Source organism: Prosopis cineraria, unplaced genomic scaffold (assembly GCF_029017545.1).
Source record: "Prosopis cineraria cultivar Desert tree isolate PC_DT_omini unplaced genomic scaffold, ASM2901754v1 PC15, whole genome shotgun sequence".
Classification (NCBI taxonomy): domain Eukaryota; kingdom Viridiplantae; phylum Streptophyta; class Magnoliopsida; order Fabales; family Fabaceae; genus Prosopis; species Prosopis cineraria.
This window is the reverse complement of record NW_026555346.1, coordinates 5,353,728-5,372,729: the sequence shown is the minus strand read 5'-3', so window position 1 is coordinate 5,372,729 and position 19,002 is coordinate 5,353,728. Positions and strand designations below refer to the sequence as shown.

The 19,002-nt window shown below is 36.2% G+C and overlaps 3 protein-coding genes across 5 annotated transcripts; all 3 read left to right on the top strand.

Annotated features, from left to right (window-relative positions):
• The first annotated feature begins 1,112 nt into the window (after nucleotides 1-1,112).
• LOC129294325 (D-amino-acid transaminase, chloroplastic-like) lies at nucleotides 1,113-4,113 on the top strand. Its single transcript, XM_054932586.1, is given in 6 exon segments — nucleotides 1,113-1,491; nucleotides 1,711-1,757; nucleotides 2,010-2,188; nucleotides 2,630-3,147; nucleotides 3,150-3,302; nucleotides 3,792-4,113. Coding segments are annotated over 6 exon segments (1,191 nt in total). The 5' UTR covers nucleotides 1,113-1,292; the 3' UTR covers nucleotides 3,887-4,113.
• Nucleotides 4,114-5,147: 1,034 nt separating this feature from the next.
• LOC129294324 (TOM1-like protein 9) lies at nucleotides 5,148-12,113 on the top strand. 2 transcript variants are annotated; one of them, XM_054932584.1, is made up of 10 exons: nucleotides 5,148-5,499; nucleotides 6,678-6,756; nucleotides 7,776-7,874; nucleotides 7,967-8,080; nucleotides 8,229-8,389; nucleotides 9,151-9,232; nucleotides 9,769-9,854; nucleotides 9,999-10,193; nucleotides 10,631-11,124; nucleotides 11,368-12,113. In XM_054932584.1, the coding sequence occupies exons 1-10, from the start codon at nucleotides 5,399-5,401 to the stop codon at nucleotides 11,970-11,972; spliced, it is 2,016 nt and encodes a 671-aa protein (XP_054788559.1). In that variant the 5' UTR covers nucleotides 5,148-5,398; the 3' UTR covers nucleotides 11,973-12,113. The 2 variants fall into 2 exon arrangements, with proteins under 2 accessions (XP_054788559.1, XP_054788560.1); XM_054932585.1 differs by having other exon boundaries at nucleotides 5,160-5,499; nucleotides 10,631-11,109.
• A 2,887-nt stretch (nucleotides 12,114-15,000) lies between these two features.
• LOC129294281 (protein PEROXIN-4) lies at nucleotides 15,001-18,836 on the top strand. 2 transcript variants are annotated; one of them, XM_054932505.1, is made up of 7 exons: nucleotides 15,001-15,269; nucleotides 15,809-15,953; nucleotides 16,078-16,128; nucleotides 16,462-16,581; nucleotides 16,672-16,800; nucleotides 17,399-17,528; nucleotides 18,546-18,836. In XM_054932505.1, exons 3-7 carry the CDS (start codon nucleotides 16,123-16,125, stop codon nucleotides 18,632-18,634), a joined length of 474 nt encoding a protein of 157 aa, XP_054788480.1. In that variant the 5' UTR covers nucleotides 15,001-15,269; nucleotides 15,809-15,953; nucleotides 16,078-16,122; the 3' UTR covers nucleotides 18,635-18,836. The 2 variants fall into 2 exon arrangements, with proteins under 2 accessions (XP_054788480.1, XP_054788479.1); XM_054932504.1 differs by having other exon boundaries at nucleotides 15,002-15,269; nucleotides 15,891-15,953.
• The last annotated feature ends 166 nt before the right edge of the window (nucleotides 18,837-19,002 follow it).

Genomic DNA, 19,002 nt, shown 5'->3' with positions numbered 1-19,002 from the left:
GAGACGTGGAGTAATTTCAACTGATTTGTTTTTCTTTTTTATCCTCAAAATAATATATTATTAAAACATAATATATTTAATTTAATTAATTTTTAGCTTATTGGATCTTTTATTGTATCTTAAAAAATTGTATTGTGTGTGTTTTCTCTTTGATTTATATCTCTAAATATTTCTTCATCAAATTTTGGATTTAATTTTCTTGAATCATCATATTCATTTCTTGTATACCGATTTTCTTTATCAGAATATTTGATTTAATTTGCCTGGATCACCATCTTCATCGCAAATCTTTCCTCTTTCTCTCTTTGTTTTTTCCAAATATAACGAAGAGGACATTAGACATTGAAAAAGAAACTCCATTATTAATCTGTGATACTATATCATTAATGTACATTTATATATTAATAATAAAAGAATTGGTAAGTTTTCACTTATATGGTTTATATATTAGTGATATATAATAGTATATCACTAATATATTATTGTAAATCAACATAACCTGACAATCAAACATAAATTTATTTATGATTGATATACAATCATATATTAATGATGTAATATCGCAAATTAATAATACAAAAAATACATGATCAATTTTTCAAAACAGATCAAACAAAATCTCAAAAAACTCTCGATTGAACTCTGACTTTTGTAACAGAGTTTGACCAGATTTTCTCACCTTAAATCTACAATTTTAGTGTAGCTTTATGTAAAAGTTGCAATTTTAGACTTCCTTACCTCATATTCGTGATTTTTCAACCTGAATCTGTAGTTTTTAGTTTGCCTCGCCTTACATTCTTGTGACTTCCTGGCTAAATGTCTAACTTTGTTTATCTATTGATATGAGATGTTTCATTATTTACTGTTAATTTCTTCACAATCACGATTAAGAGTGCAATATTATCTTCACGTTTTTTGGTGGGTGAAAGCGAAACTAGTGTGAGAGAATTAAAGTTATGTGATGCTTAAAGGTAATTTTAATTTTTTTATATTAAAATAAATTAAAAAATAACTATTATCTTAATTTTAAAAAAATAAGTTATTAGGTTTATTTAGTCATACAATATTTACTAAATCTGCTAAAGTTCCCTTCTTTCTTTTGAGTCCAAAAACGTCATTTCTCCCCTCCCAGCTTTCCCATGGAATGTTTTGTCATGAGGTACTGTCTGGCTTGCTGATTAATTACTTTATTACTTCATCCCTTCGACAAGGCCGATGAGTTGCCGGAGTCAACCAACAATCTAGATGCTATTTGATCGCTTTTCAGAGCTAGAGCTGCTCTGCTCAAGGCCATGGATCCTGTCTCGTTCCTTCAAGAACCCGTACCGCAAATCCCACGCTTATCCCCGAAACGACCCCATCTTTATCTAGCTTCACATTCAGGTTCACGAAATCTCCCTTTCCTGGGATTGACGCAACGCTTTCTTCAAGATGGCTCCATCAAGAAAACTAGGGTTGCGAGAAATTCCCATCATCCCGGAGGTTTAGTTGTACGTTTCCCACTTTTCCATTTGCAATGAACCACTTGCTCTTGCTTAATGATGTATGAAATCATACGAAATGGGATCCCAAGCCCTTTATCTGGCCCCACCTGTCTAACACCCCCCCCTCAACAAAGACCAAAAAAAAAAAAATCCAGTTTAAGTGCTTTGGGATCTCAATCGTTAATGATCTTGATTACTGAACTAATGGAATGTATTTACGTTGCAGATTCTAAAAGTGGAATTTCTGATGTCCCTCTCTTGACCGGCTTGGAGGTCCAACCTTTTTTTTATTTTGCCCTCTTTTTAATTTTAAAGAAGTTTGAAGTGGTTAATTTACCAAGGAAGTTTTGTAACAGAGGATCCTTTAGCTAGAAATGGTTTAATACATACCTATAGCTATTGCTAATGAGTATCATAATTCAAGTGCCTCACTAATCACGAGGACATAGAAATTGACTTGTGCTTGTCCTTGAAGAATTAATAGATTACTAGTAATGGATTCTTTCGTTTCTTCCTTGTTAAAAGGCCTTTGAGAAGCTAAAAGCATACAGAGAGAAGACAAAGGGCAAGCAGCAATTCCTTGCCATGTATTCTAGCATTTTTGGTGGGATAACAACAAATGTTGCTGCTATGGTTATTCCTATGGACGACCACATGGTTCACAGGGGCCATGGTGTCTTTGATACCGCAGCAATAATGGATGGGTTAGTGATTAACTTCCACCTCATAGTGAGACCTCTCTTTTATTGTGCTGTGCGTATATGAAATTTTAATTTTTAAAGAACTCTAGACAATCTGGACACTAGATATAGCACAGCACAACTAAGGACACTAGCATGATAAATTAAATGGAGTTTCATGTCTACATATTATTTAGTATCACGTCTTTCGATATACTCTAGATGCCAATAATTAGTTCTGAAAATGCGAAAGTTGAACATTATTTGCACAGAAGAAAGATTACGCTCCTCCTCTGTCCTCTCCTCCCCAAACCCAAAGCAAAAAAGAAAAAGAAAAAACTACTCCCAAACAAGGTTATAAACTAATAAAGTACACTTGTTCATTTTAATAAAGTCTTGTATTTATATGTATACAATTATTTTGTACTTTCCAAGACTGAGATTGATGTGTTTTCTGCATTCCAGATGCCTGTATGAGCTGGATCAACACCTTGACCGTTTTTTAAGGTCAGCTATTAGGTCCAAAATAAACCCCCCGTTTGATCGAGAAAGCATACGAAGGATACTCATACAAACTGCAAGTGCTTCCAAATGTAGAAATGGATCATTGAGATATTGGCTCTCAGCGGGACCTGGTGATTTTCAGCTATCTCCCTCTGGCTGCCACCAATCCGGTCTTTATGCAATTGTAATTCAGAATCTGTCCCCATTCAGCTCCAAGGGAGTTAAAGTCGTGACTTCTTCTGTCCCAATTAAACCTCCTCAGTTTGCAACCACTAAGAGCGTGAATTACCTTCCAAATGTGCTTTCAAAAATGGAAGCTGAAGAAGCTGGTGCTTTTGCTGGCATCTGGCTGGATGATGATGGCTTTGTTGCTGAAGGGCCTAACATGAATGTGGCTTTCGTCAATAAAGAGAAGGAGCTTCTCATGCCTCATTTTGACAAGATTCTAAGTGGTTGTACAGCCAAAAGAGTCTTAACTCTTGCGAGAGTTTGGTGAAAGAGGGTAGGATTCGGGATATAAGGATGAAAAATGTGACAGTGGAGGAAGGGAAAAAGGCAGATGAAATGATGCTTCTTGGCAGTGGAGTCCTTGTTTGCCCTGTGGTGCAGTGGGATGATCAGGTCATTGGAGGCGGTCAGTGCTTATGGCCTTATACTACTTGCTTTCTGGAAAGATGAATGCTATTTATTTAATAAATAAACTAATGTAAATGAAAAGCATTTCCATTGATTACTGATCTATATGGCTTCTATAAGACTTTAGCAAATTGCCTTCTGGTCAATTACCAATGTTCTTTATGAAGCTTGTTTCCGTCCTTGACAATATTAAATGTGTTTCTATCTGAGTTATTAATTCCCTTAAGGCACATGCTCCTTTTTGTAATCAAGTGTGCTTAGGCTATATTCGGGTCATAGTCATTGTTTTATGATGTTATCAGGGTTCTGAAACTTCGTACTTCCTGTTGTTATTCCAAGATGGCTTAGACAGTTAAACTTTTGTCAAGACTTCCGTTGCTTCATGTTTGATTGAGATTTCTGGAATACCATTCTTTAATCACTATTCCTTAGTAAAATTAATGTTTCTCGTCTGTCTGTGAGCTGATTCTGTTTTCCTTTCTGGCAGGTAAGGAAGGCCCCATAGCCCAGACTCTCTTGAATTTAGTTGTAGAGGACATGAAATCTGGCCCTCCCACTGTTCGTTTACCTGTTTCTTATTGATCTGACTTCATTTCCTTCTCCTGACTCATCACGATGGAGCTTCTAAACGCAGAAAATAGTAATTATAAATTATCGTGGAGTTGTCAACCTGTCATCGCTTACCTGTGAACAATGTTTGTGTTGTAAAGCCCTTTTATTTTTTAATGATATCCCAGCATGTTCAAAACTTGTTTATCTTGTTAGTGTCAGACGCAGACGAGAGGAAGTAAATAACTTTTCTATCCTTATATTACGGCCAATCCAGTCCAACTTGCTGCTACTTTTATCAGTTTCATTTCTTTCTTTCTTTTTGGGGCGAAATTGGAAAACACAGGCGACGGTGAAGGAGTTCATCAGAAAGGAACTGTATGACCAACAAAAAAGGAACAGGAAAAAGTATGTAGTAGGGACTCATGATAATGAAAAGGGTGAGAAAAAGGAAAGAAAGAAAGAAAAGTGAAGGATCTTCACTGAATTATTTGCTGCACCAATTTGCAGATCAGTGAAGGAAAAGTCTCAATACGCTTATTAAAAAAAAACAAGAAGAAGAAGCGTCTCAATATTCTCAACTGATAATGGCCTAATCTGCCAGACCGATGATGAACTAAGTGACATGCATGCGTGGGCAGCAAAATGATGAAAGCAATAGCGGCATGATTGAACTTCCAAATTCCAGTATAAATCGTTAGTGAGGGCAGTTATGCTTGACATGAGCATTAATTTATTGGACGCTAATGGAGAATATAACCTTAACTTTTGCAGTATTGCTTGTATGGTTATTATCTATGCCACTTGCTTCGAAAAAGGTAATCTTATTTGTTTTTTTCTCACTTTTTTTCCCGTCCAAAAAGTTATTTCAATTGTTATTGTGGCCAGATGAATTATCATTTAAAGCATTATTATCATTTAAAGTCAGTAGAGTTTGCATTTTCCACAGAACAAGATTCTTTCTGTATTTACTCCGTATTTTCTTTGGTTGTTATTTTAATTTACGATGGTTGGTTATAAAATTACGTTAGCTTCAACTTTCATGATGCTAAATATATATTGTAGACTGCAGGACGGAGGCAACATTCGAAGTACCCTGCAAACATCCTTGATATTATTTTTACGTGTGATTTAAAAAAAAAAGAAATTAAGAAACACTAACACATTGTCATGGAAAAATAATGTATTTTCTTGTCCCATGTTATTAATGATGTATTTTGTTCATTATTTGTGAAAATAACTAACGAACAATCGTTTGATTTTTAAAGTTTTTATTTTACAATTTTCCCATCCTTTTATTAATATTCGATCTCAGTTTTTTCTTGTGATCTTCTTATTCTAAAAAGAACTCCGATCATCCAAACCTGCCCTAAAAGATTTTCACATAGCAAACAAGCAAACTAAGCAAAGTTCGTGGGGCAGAGCGTGCAGGAGAGAGAAGAGGAACAGAAGCCCGTTCCTCCTGTGATATTGCCCGAACTGTATTCGATCTTGTTGGTATTCTGTTAAAGATCACCAGATTGGAATCGTCCTCAGCGAGCCGAGATGGTGAATTCTATGGTAGAACGAGCTACGAGCGACATGCTCATTGGTCCTGACTGGGCAATGAATATCGAGATCTGTGACATGCTGAATGGCGACCCCGGGTATGCATAGCACCGGATTCTCTCTGCTTTCTTCTTCTTATATAACTGAAATATGTATTTTTATGTGTGACATTGTTTGTATTTTGATCGAATCAATATTGTAGTATGGTTTCTCAAAAAAAAATTGCGACTGAAACTTCTTTTATGTGATTTCGGGAATACCAATCGGCGATTGAGATAAGCCGTAGAGTTTAACTGTATCGACGGATGGGACTTCATCTTTCTTGCAAATTCTCCTTAGCTCTCTCTTATTTGTTCATAATAGTGAAGTTACCTGTATATTGCTTTAAAAGTAATGAAATATTGAAATCTCGGCTGAAGAATTTTGGACTTTGGACTAGATGTTGGACCTGGGTTTCGATGTGGCAATTAATCAACTGATCGTTATCAGGCCTTCCCTCTTCGCCCTCTTTGATCTGGCTTGTTAATTTTAAACACACGCCTTCGGATTTTATATTTGATCCATCTATCTTTTTGACTTGCCAAACTTTATGGTATTGATTAACCAGTGGTATTAGCTCGCTATTGGCTATTCTGGAGTCAGGAATTGGCGCTTAATCAGACGATTAGACATGTGCTGGGTGATATCTAATTTGCTACTTTTCGCCATAAGTTGCTACTTGCTAGTTCCATTTTGTGGGACGAACGGTTATACATGCTTATGCATAAAAAATATTTTTAAACGCATCTGAGAATTTATGATTCCCCACATATTTTGCAAAACTGGGACTGGGTAGAATAACTTGAAAAATATACGTTTCTTACGTATGCGAAGTAGTAGTTTCTTATCCTGTTAATTCCAACAGAGAATGCAAGGCCACAGTTTGTCTACCTGTAGCAAGAAAAACAAAAGCAGGAATTAACATTTTAACGTTACTATATACAGAAGAATTGAGCATATGGATTTTGAATCCTTGCCAAACTTGGACCTCATGTTGACCCTAAAAAGAAAGGAGTGAAGAGGGCCTGAAGGAGGCATATCTGAACATGTACCTTTGTGATGTTTTGCAGTTTTGCAGTTGATATCTGTTGTTCTCTAAGCATGTATTGGCATCTCAACTTTAGTTTTTTCCCCCTCTTGGAGGGGGGCATAATTGCAATTGTATGCATGAGTTCAAGTTTTGCTCCCCCTTTAAGCTCTCAGAGTTTGCAAACTCAGTCTGGTGATGATTTAACAGGCAAGCCAAGGATGTTGTTAAAGGTATAAAGAAGCGGATTGGAAGCAAGAATTCAAAAGTTCAACTTCTTGCACTAACTGTAAGCATGAAAGCATTGATTTTACCTTTTCAGTTTGGATGTTAACATTGGTTGATTTGATTTATCAATTTGCAAGAGTTTGATGTCCTCCTGAGAAATTTTGTCATAATTGACCAATATTTGTAAGATTTATCAATTTTTTAATCTTCATGCATGAAATTGGAAATTTTATTAGCTTTATTAGATAGATGGAATGAGACTGACTAGTGCTTTGATTAGGTGGATTCTTTTTTAAATAACCAGTTGGAGTTATCGTGATATAGTCTCTCAGGGATGGCGAAATGGAATATCACATAGGTGATATTGTTTGATGTCTAGCTGTCTACTGAGTTATTACCTCTATTAGTATGCCTGTTGAACTTTTGAAAATGACTACTTTATGGGATGAAGGATGTTCTGGCAATCATTTATCATATCTTTCTCATGCAGTTACTTCTTGATAACAAAAGAATTTACCTTTGAATATGGCTGCGATGGGTTCTCTTTCTACTAAACTGGAACATATTCTCAGAGTGGATGTCTTCCTTTGTGTTTGACTATCCATAGACTGATGGACAATTTCTCGGTGTGGCCATTTCTCAATAGCCCCATGCATAGTTGCTTTCACGTGTTATTGATAGAGACCAAAGTAGCATGAGATGCCTATATCCTACATCGAGTAATGTCAACTGCTTAGTCTCCCCACCTCAATAGCTACCTTTCAAGGGAGGATTTCTCTTCCAGCTTGGGTGCCTATCAGTCGCTGTCTAGATTTTTAATTAGGAAGTCTTTGCACAATACTTATAAAGAGCGGGTTCACTATCAGTGTGTTGTTTAAACTTCAATGATGATTGTTTAATTATGCATTATTCTTGTGATTGTTTTATTTTGCCTTCATTGTCAGAGCACCTCTGAACCCTTCTAGGTAATAGTGTCTGTTTAGACGGGAAGCAGTATCGCTTGCCTGTATTTATTTACCATTCCTTTATCATCTTTTTTGACTAGAAAAGCTCATTTTGTTTTATAATGGTCTACTCTAGCTACTGGAGACAATCATAAAGAATTGTGGGGACATTGTTCACATGCATGTCGCGGAGAGAGATGTGCTTCATGAGATGGTGAAAATAGCAAAGAAGAAGGTATAATTATTTCTGAAATTTTTCACTACTATCCAATGGTATGCCAACTTCCATGTTGTGAATGTTGACTTAATTTATTGTGCCAATTGTAGCCTGATTTTCATGTCAGAGAGAAGATTCTGATTCTTATAGATACTTGGCAAGAAGCTTTTGGAGGACCAAGGGCTAGATACCCGCAATATTATGCTGCATACCAGGACCTGCTGGTATGTTTACCAAAAAGTTATTTATATGAGATTGTTTGGCAATGTTATCTTTTAACAAGCCATTTTGTGTGTGGAGGAAACCAATTTATAAGAACATTTAGCATATTTCCCTCTGAAAGATGAAAATTAAAGTTTTTGTTTATTTCAGCGTGCTGGGGCAGTATTCCCTAAAAGGTCTGAACAATCTGCACCTGTGTTCACACCTCCACAAACACAACCATTGTCATCATATCCTCAAAATTTACGCAACTCTGAGGCCCATCAGGATGCAGCTGAGTCCTCTGCAGAGCCTGAGTTTCCAACTCTAAGGTACATTTTTATCTCCTTTTATTCATCTATTTCCCCTTTGTGGGCAATTGGCTTTATTGTTTATGTTGTTGATTGTGGCCATTTCTTAATCTATAACTCATGCAACCTCTAACATTCTTTATGGACTGTGACTTGTCAGAGATTTTGTTGCTATATATACTTATCCAATTATCATTATCATATTGACCAAAATGACAGTATCACCATCATATTATCTGCGACAGTTTTTCATTGCAGCTCTGATGACATGTTCTAAGTTATTGGCCTAGTCTTGCATATTTGTTTTGTATTTCTTCATTTAAGATGGTTGTGCTTCATATATTTCAGAGTTATAGTTGGGCTATGTTTGGGGATGAAATCAAATATTTAATAAAAGGAAATAAGAAACTATCTTAATTTAAGTTTGGATAAAGTTTTCACTTTTCTTCCCTTTTGCTTATTCTTTTCTTGATCTATCCTGCATAGCATAAAAGTGATCAGTATGATTTGGAGGCTCTCTGTTCTTTCTTGCTTATATGCTATGAAAATGAATTGAAGTTTTGATACACCCATTTTTTATTCGTAATACATTCTCTTAAATATAAGAAATAGGACTTGATGACCTGCCTTGGATTGAGATTAGCACATTGTACATTTTATATGTTCTGCTGTTGGTGTTACAATCAGCCATAAGTTGATTGTACTTCTTATGCTATGTTGTACATAGCAATAGCATTTCATGCCATTATACTTTTTTTTTGAATTGAACTTTCTACTGCCAGTTTGAGCGAAATTCAGAATGCTCGTGGTATTATGGACGTTCTTGCAGAAATGCTTACTGCAATAGAGCCAAGTAACAAAGAAGTAAGTTGCTTTACTTGAACATTTAAAATATGATGTATTGTATGAAAATACATTTTGTGGCAAACATGTCATAGAGTCTTGGCTTTTGTCAATTTGGCTACTGATTGGGTTCAAAGTGTTTATCCCCTGTCAGGGATACTATATAGGGTAAGGTTTATCATGAATCAGTTATTGAATTTAGCTTGGCTGATGATAGAGCACAATGTTCTTGTACAATCCATGTAACCAACCCTATCTAGTGGGATAAGGCTTATTGTTTTGTGTTGGTTTTATGTCCTTGTAATGTACTACACTCAAGTATCTAGGTGTAGCTTATGCAAAACTCAAAATCAGACACTGGTAAACAATTATATGATTGTTCTCTTAAACTAAAATTTTGTGCTTGATTTGGCCTTTCTTTCTTTGGTTTAATTTGGCCTTTCTGAACCCTTGAAAAGCATGCTTTAAATATGTTTTTCCTCTAACACAAAATTAAGTTGTTTTTATCATTTTTGCATTGACAAAGTCCTATATATAACCATTATTTCTATTTTTAGGGCCTTAGGCAGGAGGTTATTGTTGATTTAGTGGAGCAGTGTCGAACCTACAAGCAAAGGGTGGTACACCTTGTTAATTCAACTTCGTAAGCCCTAATATTCTTATCCTCAAACTATGATATAGTGGTGCAATATTATCTTATTCTCTTCATTTTGGTCTTGCTTCCAATGGAATTAAAAAATAAAATAAAATAAAGAAAGCTATTTTTATGGTGTTTTCTGTTTTTCAGGGATGAATCGCTGCTATGCCAAGGTCTAGCTCTCAATGATGATCTTCAGCGAGTATTAGCAAAGCATGAAGCCATCGCTTCAGGTGTTTCTGTTGCAAATCAAACAGAGAAAGTGAAGTCTGAGCCTGCTGGAGCACTAGTAGATGTTGGTCCTTTGGTTGATAATGGAGAGGCAAGTAAACAAACTGATGGGAGGTAATCCATTCTTTACTATTGCTTTACATTGCTGGCCATGCTATCTAGCTGCTGTATTTCTAACTAATTCTCTTTTTGACCAGCAGAATTTATGTAATGATAATTGGACTTTGTTGGCAATAGTTAATCCTATTAGTCAAATCATGTTCAACTATTGTCTGTCAATTGTGTTTGTATCTGGGTTATTTCACTTAGGATCTTGTCTTTGGGGAACTAGGTATTGGATGTTCGGCTGCAGACATATTATTAATATGATAGGTTTTATGTATTTTCATGTCATGCGGAGTCTGAATTTTCTCCAGGCAAAGGTAGAAACAGCTTGATGTATGAAATTGCATTTCATGTTGACTTAACTAGAATAAGGTGCTTCCAGTTATGTAAGTTTTCTTATTATTTTGTTTCTTTGCACCTTAATATTTTCATTTGTGCATGTTCAGTTCAAGCGCTGAAGGTGGGTCTCAAACATTGAATCAATTATTGCTTCCTGCTCCTCCCACTTCTAATGGTTCAGCTCCTCATGCTAAGGCTGATCCCAAGATGGACTTGCTCAGTGGTGATGATTATGCCTCGCCAAAAGCAGAGACTTCACTTGCTCTTGTTTCTCTAGGAGAACAGCAACCAACAAATCCCGTGTCTCAGCAGAATGCCCTTGTTCTTTTTGATGTGTTTTCAAATGGCAACAGTGAACTGACTTCCACACAGCTAACCCAGCCAACTAATGTTGGTGGACAGACCAGTCCACTAGCCCCCCACGGTCAACAACAGCAGACGGCCATAACTTCACAAGGTCCATTTTATGCTAATGGAAGTGTGACTAATGTTGGGTCACCTCATTTTGAGCAATCACTTTACTCACAGAGCACAGGTCCTACCTGGAATGGTCAGGTTGCCCAGCAGCAGCAGCAGCTGCCGTCAGGTTCACCAGTTTATGGTGCACATTGTTCTTTAGTTTTTAATTGAAACATTTTCTACAGGGCACAAATCCTGCTCTACATTCTCTTGCCTTTTCAGCAAGCTCTTGTGATGACAAATTCATCTGTCTTCAAATTTCACAGCTGATTAGCAGTCAAAAAATGCATGAGTTGCTGTCTAATGGAGAATGTAAATGTTAGGATTTGCGCTCTCAAATTCCGTACTCTGGTAATTGTGTAACTCACGTTTTTATGTCTTCTAGGTGTGCAAAACAGTGAATCGTTGCCACCACCGCCGTGGGAAGCTCAACCAACTGATAACGGTAGTCCAGTAGCAGGCAGCAATTATCCCGCATCACTGCAAGTCACTCAAGTGGTTATGACGCATGTTCAGAGTGGTGCACATGCTCAGGGAATTCCGGCATTGGCGAATGACCAAGTTGTTGGAATGTATATGCAGCCGAATGCTAATGGCCCTGTGTCACCGATGAATAGCCATGCTGTTCACAGCAATCCGTTGGGCTTTCACCCTCAGCATATGCAGGGTGGGGCAGGACCATATATGGGTATGGTTTCTCCTCAGTTGCAAGCTGCACCTTTGGCTTCTATGTATCCTCAACAGATGTATGGCAACCAATTCTCGGGATATGGCTACGGTCAGCAACAAGGGGTCCCATACCTTGAGCAGCAAATGTACGGCCTATCTGTTAGAGATGATAATGGTTTGAGAAACTCCTACCAGGTTTCTTCCTCATCTTATATGCCACCAGGCAAACCTTCCAAACCAGAGGACAAGTTATTTGGGGACCTTGTTGACATGGCAAAATTCAAATCTAAACCCACTCCAGGTCGAGCTGGTAGCATGTAAAACTATGACTGGCTTGCAATTTTCACCTATTTGCTAACTTTCGGTCTGCAATTTTTCCCCTCCCCCCATTTTCCCATATATATGTTGTTATTGTGCCATATTCTGCTGCTTGCCTGGAAATGGCATCGTGATTATTATGTACATTCATTCTAAAAAGACACTAAAAAGAAAACTGGCCAGAGCATCCTACTCCTACTCGTCATAGTTAAGTTATCAAGAGTTGTCGCTCCTCCTCCCCTCTCGCGGGAGCTGTTTTGGCAGGAGGGCCGTTAGGCATTAACCACCATGTGAGATGTGGACGAGGAAGCTAGGATGGTTTCCTTTTCAACACTGCATTAAATTGGAAGGTACCATGTTAGCGATTATAGAGCTGTAAATAGATACTGTTGAGTGTAGACTGATGATGGTTCTGTAAAGGAGGTGAAGAAGCTCGTAAATATCCCTTCGTTATTTTTTGGGCCACAGGCATGGGGTATCCATTAGCATTATTTAAGGTGTGAAAACTACAGTATCAAACATCTTTGGTGATTAGCATGGAATGGAAAACTGGATTGGACCGGCTGGTTCAATTGGTGAACCAGTCAGTTGTCCGATTTAGTTTAAGCACCAACTCATTGTTGAATTAACCCGGCCTAACTGGGTCATCTTGGGATTAATTCGGGATAAACCGGATAACTCACTGAATTGGTTGGGTTAAAAAAAAATTGAAACGTCTTCTCTGTTTGAAGTCAAAATCGATCAATCCTTAGCCCTTAATTTTAGAAATTCAAATCTTCTTTGACTTTCGCTGCTCTGCCCCTCTGAAGAATCGCCGTCTGGCCTTTGTATCTCACTGTGCACTTTGTTTGAAAAACTTCACCTCACCGTCGATGCCAGCGTTGCTGTCTTCTGTTGACGTTGTTGCTTCCCTTCACTTTAGCAGTTCAGCAACTTAATGCTTGCCTCCTTGTCTCACCCTCGACGTTCTCGATTGTGCGTCTAGGTTTATCCATTTTTTTCTCGTTCAGTTGCTCATCGTGGTCTGTTGCTTCTAGTTTGAAGAAAGAAGGAAAGATGAAGAAGATGCATTATCATACTTGATTTGTTTTGCTCTGGAGAAAGTTTCTTACTTTTTTGGACTCTGGTTACTGCGATACATTACACTTTTATTTTTAGAAAAATAAATAAATTAAAAATAGTAAATAAATTTGAAAAATAAAAACTGACTTGATCAATAATAAAAAAGTTATCTGTCCAAGAAAAAATTGAGATAGGCTATTTAATAACCAACAGATATATCTGAGGGTGGGTGGATGAAAGAGGACAACTAATGGATATATGTGCATTATTAATTGGTGGTGCACAGGGCGAAAGGTTAGTAGCTCCAGCCTAAAAGCCTAAAAGCTGAAACAAATACTTATTATAGGCAAAAAATTAATATTTTATATTATTAATATATCATATTTTGAAAACCTGCACGGTTTTACCTATAAACGAATTATTGTTTAATTTTATATTATTATAGTCTTTGTTATTTTGGAATAATTCTTATCATTTCAGATAGTATAAATTATGAAGTTAATTAAAATTTTAGTATTGATGATGATTAAGTTTAGGCTATTTAATGATTGAAAGAATGTAAGGATGAATATTTAAAATGTTGTGTTTTATTATTGTTAGAATTGTTATTGTATATTATATGAGATATTAAATCTTGAATATGAATAAATATATTGAGAATTAATGTGATTTTGTTTAAATTATTATATTTTATTATGACCGGTCTGATTTTGGCTTGACCTCCGATTAAACAATTGACCCTTAATCCAGTGTTTTAACTAGTTCAATGATCGATCTGATTTTCAGTACCTTAATAATTAGTGTCTATGTATGCAAACATGTTGGGAGAATCATATTAAAGTTCTATATAAGAAAATTAATTATTGTAAGATCTATTAATAACTGAATTAAATTGTATTGTCAATGCAGTTTAGTTCAATTATCAATAGGCCCTATAATAATTAATTTTTTTATGTGAGATTTAATTGTAATTCTTCCAAACATATTTTTCCTTTTAATAAAATGAGAAGCAATAATTTTTCTTATTTTCCTTCTATTCTCGCAATGAAATCCAGGGAAGAGGATAAAAAGAAACAGAGTATCACATGATGTTTATAAAAAGTCATTGCTCAAAAAATGTTGGGCACCATACCGTCATTCAATCGTTAATCCATTAGACAATTAGGACGGTCATTTGGTTATCGTTTTATTTTGTTGGGGGTTAAGATTATCTGGTCATTGTTTATATAAGGTTTGTTCTCTAATTTTGATATTTAACGCGAAATGTTTCATTTTTGTTTTTACATAATAAAAATACAGACATGGAAAAGAAAAGAGTCTGACACGAGGGGGCTTCTCATTAGGAGTCACAACGGATGATTTTGCCACTCCAGTCATAGCGCGAGTACATTCAGATAAAGGCGAAAACGTTCCATGTGTTTTTAAGGGAAAATTAAATAGGTTTTTTAAATTTTATCTTACATATGAAATAATTTATAATAATTTTTTCTTTTGATTTTATCATTTAAATTTCCCATGCATCTTGGAACCCATCTTTGAAGGCTACTGAACTCTATGCTTAGGGTTACGAAAAAGCAAGTTCATGGTTTCCTGACCCTATGAATCCGTTAGCTACTAATGGGCTCGACCTTGCTTTTTTTTTTTTAATATAAAATCACGGTAAAAATTGTGTAAAGCAACTAAAATTAGATCATATCTAAAGTCATTAAATTTTTACAATCTGTTGATGGATTGTCAAAAAAAATTATATCAAAATTTTCATTCGATATTTTGTAGATTAAAAGATCAATGCATCAATTGATTTTCCTATAAATATGATTAAAAGTTATTTGTTTTGCCTGTAACTCCTTTTACCACATTAAGGATAACGCCCAGAGTGAAATTGGACCGGCCCTCCCTAACCCTAATTCCCAAGAGGATATTGGACGGGTCAATCGACTTCTTGATCCGTTTCCCGACCCCATAACCACTTGATGACAGCCCGATCCGATACTCTCAAGTCTCAACCCGCCCGCTTCTGGTAATTTTGGGAGGGGGAAAAAATAAACGCCCGCGGGCAGTCCTAATCTCGCTTGATAGAAGAAGGGGATCCATTTTTCTTGGTCGACGCACAAGTATTCCGCACTTGGTCGAGTTCGCCGTTGGACGCCGTCTACCGTTATCAGCCCTGCGTGGTTGTTCTCCGGCAGTTATTGAAGAAGATTCGAACCCTAGGGCTTCGTCTTCCCCAAAATTCTGGTAAGACTGACTTGTTTAATCTGGCTTTGAATCTAGGTTTGAATTTGTTTCCCGCCTCATCTGCTCCTTGCGTGGTTGTTAACCCTGTGGCGGACGCCATCTCACCGTTTCTTTCTTTATTTTAATTTTTTCATTATATTCTGGCTTTGGAAGTGGTGTTACCGTTTGTATATTGGCGCTTTTGCACCTGTGAATATTTACAGATTGAGTTTGATTTCTAACTGTGATTACTCTAGTTTTCGCTTGAATGGTGTGTTGGCCATTATAGTTGTGCCCTCTTCATTTTTATTACCAGCGACTTGTATGCTTTGGATTGTGTTGCTTGTGCACTGTTGGATTTGTTCCGTATCGGCATTATGCTTATTAATCTCTGTAGATTATCATCAATTTAGAAAATTCTCGAAGTATTTGTGATGCATGATCTCTTAAATGACTTGGCTTGATTGAAGCTTGGGTTTAAATCATTTCTGCTGCTTATTGGTTTGTGAATTTAGAAGCAACTGACAGAAACAATCAATTGCACACCTTACTCACTCCAGGCAACACTTTTCATGGTCATAAATTGCAAGATGAAATTGGAAGATTATTAATTGTGAGAGTGTTATCATTGTCATTCTTCAGTGGCTTGGAGGAGCTGCCTGAATCAATTAGCTTGCTAAGGCATCTGGAGCAAAAATTAAAAGGGTATGATATCAATTATGCATGTTTCAGAGATTTCAGGAGGGGCAGATGCCCCCACTGATTGTAATATAGTCTGCCTATGATTCTCATTTTTGGCACACGAATAATGGAATATTTATCTTTGCAGTTACAAGTTCCGTTGAGGTTTGTTTCCAGTGTGATCGTATCAGACATGCAGGTTGGATGCCATTAGATACCTTCTTTGCTCTGCTGATTTATTATGTATGTTATATTTGGTGAATTTTATGGAGATATTTTACAAATTGAAAGGACTAGCTGGATATTTTATTAGAATAGAAGCAATTGAATGGCTGTACTCAAATGTGCTCTTAATATTTTATGCAACGATTGTAATACTGTCTTGTTTCAAAGTTCCCCCACTAGTTTTTATCTTCCCACTGACAATTATGGTTTATTGCACTTTCTGCGGGTTCCGGATGCAATGTTTCTTAATTAGCATAACTTTTAATAAATGCCTTACAATGCAACCTGGATTATGTGCTCTATACAGGCATCACGAGCAAGATTGTTCAAGGAATATAAAGAGGTTCAACGAGAGAAAACAGCTGACCCAGATATTCAACTTGTCTGTGATGATTCTAACATTTTCAAATGGACAGCCCTTATCAAGGTATGCTTAGTCATATAGAAGAAAGCATAATACATCTTTGGTTTGCTCAAGTTGGTTTGGTTTAGTTTGATTCCTTTCATTTCCCTGTAGGGACCATCAGAGACTCCTTATGAGGGGGGTGTTTTCCAGCTTGCTTTTGCTGTTCCGGAGCAGTATCCTCTACAACCTCCTCAAGTTCGGTTTTTGACTAAAATATTTCACCCAAATGTACATTTTAAGGTAGGATCCCCACAAGGTGACTATCAGTTCATCTTGGTGGTGCTTCACCTATAAAGTTCGAGCATACTATAACTAGGGAGGAAAAAGGCATTTATAAGAAATGTATCATTATGATTTATTTTGTTGAAGAACAATTTCCCAATCAAGCCATCTGTGAGATTTTGCTCTAAATTGGGTCGAAATTGATGCCAATGTCATATCTTTTATACATGGTTTGTGCGGGGATTGGGGAATGAATGGATTAAATACGCTTGCAATCCATGTTGTAAGCAATGGGTCCTTGTGTCTTCTGTAAACATGGATCTCGAAATCTTTTTTAAAATTAAAAATAAAATCTGCAATTCTTCATGCAAATATGCTCTAGGTGTATATAATGTAACTAATATGTCTTAGCCACTTGTCTAGGATGCTTCGTTATGGCAGAAAAAATCAATGAACTCTGTGGTTATCAGCATTTGATGGGTTAGAAAAGACTTAGTTCTATGCCCACTATTAGCTTTGTTGAGTTTTATAAACAACTCACAGTGGACGTCTATCTTTGGCAAATTGATGTTTGGTGATGTTTTAATATGTTAGTAACAGTAATCTTCCTTTTCAGACAGGTGAGATATGTCTGGATATCTTGAAAAATGCTTGGAGCCCAGCTTGGACACTTCAATCTGTCTGTAGGGCTATAATAGCTCTGATGGCCCATCCAGAACCTGACAGTCCATTGAATTGTGATTCAGGTTCACGAACTTTCTCCACTTCTTGATCAATTTTATAATTTATGATTATAATCACTTCTCTAGTAATAGGATTTAAAAGTAAGGAGAAAGGTATCTATTCAAGTACAAGACCTCATTTAGTTGTCCTCCCTGGTAATGTATTTCATCATGTTTTTTAAGATCTAATTTAAGACACAGAATTCGTAAGGTATGGGTCATATGGGAATTTTCTTTCTAAACCGTAATTTCTGCATCAATTGTGTTCGAGAAACTGAGAGGCGCCTTGCATTAGAAGAGGTTCTGTTTTGCAGGCGTTATGATATCTTAAGTTGCACATAATGCCTGAATTTGACACCCTTTTTTCCGAATTTTGTTATTGATCATATAACTGTCTTCTATCACATTTTTCTATTCTAGGATGAATTGACAAATTCAAGTTATCTCTTTTTTTTTTTTTGACGATTTAAGAGTGAGCTGTATGCTTGCTATACTCTTTTTTTTTTTTTTGGGCTGAACATGCACATGTAATTGGGAAGTAAATTGGATCCTACGCATTTATGGATTTATACATTTGAAGAGTGACACAAGAAATATGGGATTCATATTTCATATTTTCATTATTACATTGTTTTTTTTTGGCTCTTTTATTTTATTTGAAAGCATCATATTTATGTTCACTTTTGTGATGTAAGAATCCAAATTTCTGAAGATTACTCCTCCAGTCTTGTATGTTAATCACCTTTTAGAAGCATAATCTGGTTCACTTTGTAAGTCACTAGCTAATTGGATTATTTTGTTTCAAATTGAAACCTCCAAACTACCCTTGAAAAGTAAGAGAGAGAAAGATAGAAAAACTAATCTTATATTATTTGTTTACTTTTTGCTTTTTATTTGAGAGTTATATTTGCAATTTTACTTATTTTTATTCCTTGTGTTATTTTTTATATTGATATTGATGAAATTGGTAAAAATGACTTATAAAAAGAACCAGATTAAGTGTTATGAAAGTTACTACTACTTATGCATTTTTGTGCACAGGTAATCTTTTGCGTTCAGGCGATGTTAGAGGGTACCAGTCCATGGCCAGAATGTACACTCGACTAGCAGCAATGCCAAAGAAGGGCTGAATTATTTGAGAATCCAGAGAACTCGTTCCTTGTGTATTTCTTAGCTGCAGGAAATGGTCCTGCGTAAATATATGGATGTTATGTGTGATGTGTTAATACCCTCAGATGTTTTAAGGTAGCCAGCAACTGCTACGGGCAGTTCTTCGTCTATATTCACTTCAAATTATAGATTTCAAGACACGAGCAGATGATTCTCATGGTGTTTGATGGTATCTATAAAAGTGATGACTTTCTTTGTAGTAAAATAATTAATAAATATCCAGCCAAGAATATCCAGATGCTCATACCCGATAGTGTCAGATCACTAATGCTGTACTGGCATCAGAAATTTTCCGAAATGTTCCCAAAAAACAAATTAGTTATTTCAA